This window comes from Neophocaena asiaeorientalis, unplaced genomic scaffold (assembly GCF_003031525.2).
Source record: "Neophocaena asiaeorientalis asiaeorientalis breed wild unplaced genomic scaffold, Neophocaena_asiaeorientalis_V1.1 scaffold392, whole genome shotgun sequence".
Taxonomy (NCBI): domain Eukaryota; kingdom Metazoa; phylum Chordata; class Mammalia; order Artiodactyla; family Phocoenidae; genus Neophocaena; species Neophocaena asiaeorientalis.
The window spans coordinates 574,185-580,037 of record NW_020174421.1 but is presented as its reverse complement, the minus strand read 5'-3'; the positions used below and the strand labels follow the sequence as shown (position 1 = coordinate 580,037).

Genomic DNA, 5,853 nt, shown 5'->3' with positions numbered 1-5,853 from the left:
GGGGTACCCACGGGGCCGGCTGCCGTCAGCGTCCCTTCCCGGCGGCCGCGACCCCTCCCCGCTGACCTCACCCGCGCCGCTGCCTCGCGCAGATATAAGCAGCAGCCCCGCCGAGAAGCTGGCAGCCGGCGACCCGGGTCCTGCGAGCGCTCCCCGACTCCTGACCCGCCCACTCCAGACCCCAAAACTCCGGATCGGAGCCCAGGATCCCGGACCAGTCCGCGGAGCTCGCGCCGGGCAGGTAACTACCTCCGTCCCTTCTCCCACGCAGGCCGCGTCTGTAGCCCTGGAAAGGGGGCCCTCCGCCCGCCTTCGGGTGCGCCCCGCGGAAAGCGGCGGCTTTCGAGCCCGGAGTGCGCCCAGGAGGGGCGCTGCGCTCGTACCCCCGGATCTTCCACAGCTCAGGCCGGGGCCCGACGGAGGCACGGCGCGGGCAGTGGCGGCGGTCCCTCCCGGGTGGGCACGCATGTCCCGGCCTCTGCAGCGCTCGCGCAGCGTGTCAGGGGAAGGTTCGCATCCTACCCCTGCGGGGGGGCAAGCTGAGGCAGCGCTGGGCAGGACATCGGCGGGAGATCTTGGGAGTTAGAATTCGAATCCGGACGTTAGAAACAGAATTTTCCCGGTGGAATCGAATCTCAGCCTTAGAATCTCACTCTCAGCGCTAAAATAGGATTTTAGAGGTGGAATTAACGTTGAAATTAGGATTTTAGCGTTAGAATTAGATTAGTAGCCTAGCCATAGAATCTTGGCATTAGAAATAGAGTCAGCGTTGCAATCAGAACGTTGTAGAAGGAGTATTGGAATGAGAGCGTTGCGCTGGGAAACTTGGGGAGAATTTTAGCCTGCGACGCTGCAATTAGCATCCTGGCCGTCGGACCCGCGCTGCAGTCTTCGTGGTTACACTCCTGGACAGTCAACCCCAGCGCTGGCTTCCCCAGCTCCGCGTAGCCTTGAGAAGTGGCGGTGGCGATGGGGCTCCCACGGCTTCCAGGCTCGCGCAGGCAGAACTGAGCGCGGGCAGGCTCTCCAAGCATCCCTACGGGTGAGGACGCCCAGGACCCGAGGCAGACCCTCCGGCTGTCCCCGCCCCGCCCCCCGTAAGGTGGCAGATGGTCCTGCTCCGGAAGGGTGTTTGAACGGTTGGTTCCCCCTGGCCTAGGGGGGCACCTATGCTCTCTCTCCCTGTCCTCCCTACCCCAGGCGCCGCGATGTCCGGCCCTTGGTTTCTGCTTGCCATTGTTTTGACCCTGACCCTGACCGGTGTCCCCGGCGGCCGCGCACAGCCGGAGGTGGCCCAGCAGGAGGCGGCTATGGCCGCCGAGCAACTGGGCCTGGACGACCTCCTGCGGCAGGCGGAGCCCCTCCTCCTCCTCCGGGAAGACCTCCAGCGACTCCGAGAGGACCAGGAAGATAGGGAATCAGGTAAGGGGCAGGATTGTGTGGGGCTGCGGGTTGAGAGGAGGACGCCCGAGAGGTTTAGGGGAAACTCGGCCGCAAAGGGGAGGGAGCGACTTGGTCATTCAGCCTCTTGCCTTTCAGAAGCTCAGAAACTCCCACTGGCCACACCCTCGGCAGGTGGTGAGTTGACCCTTTCCTGGGACCAGATTCCTTTTCCATCGCAGCTTCAGGAATATTTCAGAGGGCAGACCTTCAGTAGGAAAGATTCTGTGCCAGGGAGAGAGAGTCTTTTTGTGTGTGACAGCGTTAATTACAGCCTACTAGGCATGCATATGCCTGGCACTGTTCTAAGCACTTCAAACACCTTATCACACGATGGGCTCTTCCTAAGCGTCAGACAGGTACTGTTACTACCCTCCCACACCCCACTTTACACAGAAGAAAACTGAGGCTCAAAGAAGTTAAGTGAGTTGCTTACGGTCACACAGCTAGGGAGTGGCAGAGCTGAGACTGGAACCAGAGGCCATGCCCTTGACCATCTGTGTGAGTGTCTATGTGTCTGTGAGATCTGAGAGGCAGGTGCAAGGCCATGAATCTGGGTGAATGCTGTGGGGATCTGCCTTGACTGGGAGGAAGGCTGAAGTGGGCATCTAGGGGTCAAGGGGTCCCTCACTGGCCTCTTTCCTTCCCCAGAGTCCCAGATCTTTCAACCGTATTGGCTCTCCAAGCGTCAGCATCCAGGCAAAAGGGAGGAGGAGTCAGAAGAGGGAGTGGAAGAGGAAGAGGAAGGAGGGGCCGTGGGACCCCACAAACGGCAGCACACTGGCCGGCAGGAGGAGGTGGCTGCATGGCCAGAGGATATAAGCCAGCAGAAGCGGCAGCACCCTGGCCGGCGCTCCTCCTGGCTTGGGTACACTTTCACCAAGAGGCAGCACCCAGGCAGACGGCTGGCGGATCCCCAGGCCCAAAGCAGCTGGGAAGAGGAGGAGGAGGAGGGAGAGCTGATGCCGGAGAAACGCCAGCATCCGGGAAAGAGGGCCCTGGGAAGCCCATGTGGGTCCTGGGGATCCTGTGGTCAAGCCAGCCTCCTGCTGGGCCTCCTGGATGACCTGAGCAGGGGCCAGGGGGATGAAGAGAAGCGGCAGCACCCTGGGCGGCGAGCGGCCTAGGCCAGGGAGCCCCTGGAGGAGTGAGCCCCGTTTCTTGTAAAATCAACTTGGGGTCTAAGAATGTCTTGAGCCCTGTATGCCCTACCCCTTTGTGACCCCCTTTTTCCATCCTCCTTAGATGCCTGACCATACATACCTGAGCCCCTGGTATACATACACATCAAACCCCCCTGGCCTCACCCGCCTACTTCAGGGATGTGAGAAAGCCAGCCTATGAGTTAAAACCTCGTATTACTCCACTTTGCGCCACTGGCAAGCGGGCAGATCCCAGAGTCCCTCTCACCCCCGCCCCTGCAGGCCTGCTCCCCTCCCTAGCCCTGGCTAAGATGACCCTGCTGTGTCTTCTAAGGCATCCCCAGAGTGGGGCAGGGTGCCTCTGGTGTGAACAGGCAGTGAGGGTGGGTGGGATTGAAGCCATGATGTCCAAATCCAGCTTCCATCCCTTGCCCGTGTGTCAGGGTTTGCCATGTGTAAACTTCACTCCTAGTACCCGGGTCTCCTCCTCTTTTGGGCATCCTTTTGTGGGTGGGAAGAGCCCTGACCCACAGCTGTGTGGGGGGAAGCATTGTAGGTGCTGCTGTGTTGTGTGGTGGCTGTGGGAATAAACATGTGTAGGAATTTGTAAACATCACCTTGGAAGTCACGGCTTGTATGTAACCCTCTAGGCGCCTTTCCCCTATCAATGATAATAAAACCTGCATCTGGATAACCTCAGTTCGTTGCAGTTCTTTCTCAGCTGGGATTTCTCTTTTCAGCATTGAGAGGGGACAGGCTGAGAGCTCCCCAGCTCCGCTGAGAAGGGAATCAGGGACCTTGGCAGGGTGAAAAGTCCTTTTCACCGTCCCCGTCTCAGAACAAGCTTGGGAGGTGGACTGGAGCTCTGGAGCCCATTTGACACCGGGGGAGACTGAGGCCTGGAGATGAGGAAGGGCTTGCCAGAAGACACACAGCTAGCTGAGGTAGAGCCATGGGTGTGAGAGGCAGCTCAGGACCCTGCCTTGAGTTCTCCTGATTGTTAGAGGGCTGGTCTGGCTCAGGTTTGTGATCGTCATTGTTCTGTGGCAGGAACCAGCAGCCTGTGTCATCTGGCAGGCACAATGAGGACAAAGGAACAGGCTGCGGTTGGCAACTCTGACCAGGGACCTTCTGGGGCCAGGCAGGGAGGCAGGCTGGGTGTAGGATAACAGGGAGTGGTGGAGACTTGGGCTAACATGAAGAGGCCATCTGAAGACACTTGAATCCAAAAACTTTGACATCATGTGAATCAAATAATAATAGTAGTAACATATAGCCAACACTTATTATGTGTCAGGCAGGTCTTATGCACTTTACATATATTAATTCTTCTACTCCTCACAATAATCCTAGGCATTACTATGATTATGTCAAATTTCCTAACAAGGAAACCAAGGTACAGAAAGGTTAAGTGACTTGTCTGAGGCTGAGTTTGGCTCACTCATTTCCACTTCACTACCTCGGACTCAAACTTTGAAATTTCCTCAGGCCTGAGACTCTGCATTGGACACCATCTTTTTGGTGGGCACATGAGCTATTTGGCTTTTCTGCAAATAGCTTTTGGTCACCTTCTTGGGGAGGGAGAGGAGGGGTTGGAAGAGTGTCTGAGACTCTGCTCCTCTCCTCAGGGAACCGCAGTTCAGGTGAGGTGGGGTTGGAGGGAGACTCGGGGCTTATAAGATACACTCACACCCACCATCTCCATTAATATTCTCAGAAGCCTGCTGAAAAATTGAGCATTCGATGGATATTTCTATTTTCTGATGAGGGACCCAGCACAGAGGTTAGGTGCCTCGAGGTGCCTGAAGGTAGAGCTGGCCTTTCCTCTAGGCCCTCTGGCTTTCTTCACTGGCACCATCAAGGCAATCAGGACCCTAGCAGGAAACCCTCTGCTCACAGACTCCCCCTGAAGGCGGACACCCTAACACAGGTAACATGGGGCACTTACAGAGCACTTCCTAAATGCTCAGTGCTTACAGACACTTTCTCATCCAATCCCATGACCACCCCAAAAGGCTGTCATGTCCTTTTGAAGTTGAGTTGCAGTTGAGTGTGGAGAAGTGAAGTACTTGCCCAAGAATACACCCTACCCTCTCCTCCTTCCGAACTTGCTTGGTGTGGCTGCTGTTGTTACCTCCTCAGATATGGGACAATTTGAAGAGTGAGAAGCCCACTCCCCCAGCCATTTAACATTTCCCCTCTGCCCCTGAGAGTGATCAGACCAGTGCAGCATGATGGAAAGGGTCTGGGCATTGGCTTCAGTCCTGGACAAATGATTAAACCAATTTGAGCTTCCGTCTTCCCATCTGTAAAATGGGCACAGTAATCCCTACACCTTTCTCAGAGTTGTTCAAAGGAGTAAATGAGATGGAGCAATAGGTGTCCAGCTCCAAGCATAGTGCCTAGCACCAAGTAAACCCTTATAAATGGCCTCGTTAGCTCTAGTGCTCCAAGACCAGAAGGGACTCAAAACTGAGCCTTGCAGACACACGTGTTCCTTCCTTCGTTCATTCTCCAATCACATACACAAAAAAGAAAAAAAGTAAAAACCCAGACACGGGGGTTTTGTTGCGAGTTCTCGTCAGGCACTGGGGCTTTATCCTTAAGAAAGTCTGCACGCTGCTCCCCAAATACCTCTGTCCTTCCCCCTCTCACACACATGCCTTTTGCTTGGCCTAGGATGCTGTGGCAGAGATGCTGCATGTGCTTCCCTACATTTCCCAGCCTCCCTTGCAGTTGGCAGGAAGTCATACCACTAGTCCTGGCTAATGGGCTGTGAGCTGGAGTGTCAGTCTGGGGCTGTGGCAGTTAGAGCCCCTTAACCCTTTTATTCCTGCCAAGGAAGCCTAGGAGGCTACCGGTTGGGACAGCAGAGCATGTGAGGGAGGGATTCTGAGCCCTGGCATCACCAGATGGAAGTTAGATCAGACTTCTCACATGGAAGAAATAAACTTGTGTTGTATTAAGTCACTGAGATGTGAGGGTTTCTTTGTTACCACAGCAAAACTTAGCCAATTCTGACTAACACAGATGCCTCCCACCTTGTTCTCTCTTCACTGAAATCCTTCCCATCTTTCCCTTCTCATATGTGTCTGCTTTTATCAAAGCTGCCTAAATAAGGGCCTGGCATGAAGTCGGTGCTCAATATATATTTGTTGAATGGATGTTGAAATCTTCAGGTCACTTCCATTTTAGTTTGCCAGGCTGACTCCCAGCCCTTAAGGGACTCCCCATCCAGTGGGGAGACAGACGACCACTTCGTAGTTAGCAA

The 5,853-nt window shown here is 55.3% G+C and overlaps 1 protein-coding gene across 4 annotated transcripts; it reads left to right on the top strand.

Moving 5' to 3' along the window:
- Window positions 1-6: 6 nt before the first annotated feature.
- TRH (thyrotropin releasing hormone) lies at window positions 7-3,266 on the top strand. Of its 4 annotated transcripts, none has more exons than XM_024756469.1 (4): window positions 7-241; window positions 1,201-1,422; window positions 1,540-1,578; window positions 2,092-3,266. In XM_024756469.1, exons 2-4 carry the CDS (start codon window positions 1,209-1,211, stop codon window positions 2,565-2,567), a joined length of 729 nt encoding a protein of 242 aa, XP_024612237.1. In that variant the 5' UTR covers window positions 7-241; window positions 1,201-1,208; the 3' UTR covers window positions 2,568-3,266. The 4 variants fall into 4 exon arrangements, with proteins under 4 accessions (XP_024612237.1, XP_024612236.1, XP_024612235.1 ...); XM_024756468.1 differs by having other exon boundaries at window positions 1,160-1,422; window positions 1,543-1,578; XM_024756467.1 differs by having other exon boundaries at window positions 1,160-1,422.
- The last annotated feature ends 2,587 nt before the right edge of the window (window positions 3,267-5,853 follow it).

What these genes read in the sequence shown, in the direction of transcription:
- TRH (XM_024756467.1), top strand. Translation starts at nt 1,170, where the DNA reads ATGCTCTCTCTCCCTGTCCTCCCTACCCCAGGCGCCGCGATGTCCGGC. An exon ending in CCAGGAAGATAGGGAATCAG is followed by an intron (nt 1,423 to 1,539) that starts GTAAGGGGCAGG and finishes CTTGCCTTTCAG; the next exon opens with AAGCTCAGAAACTCCCACTG. An exon ending in GGCCACACCCTCGGCAGGTG is followed by an intron (nt 1,579 to 2,091) that starts GTGAGTTGACCC and finishes TTCCTTCCCCAG; the next exon opens with AGTCCCAGATCTTTCAACCG.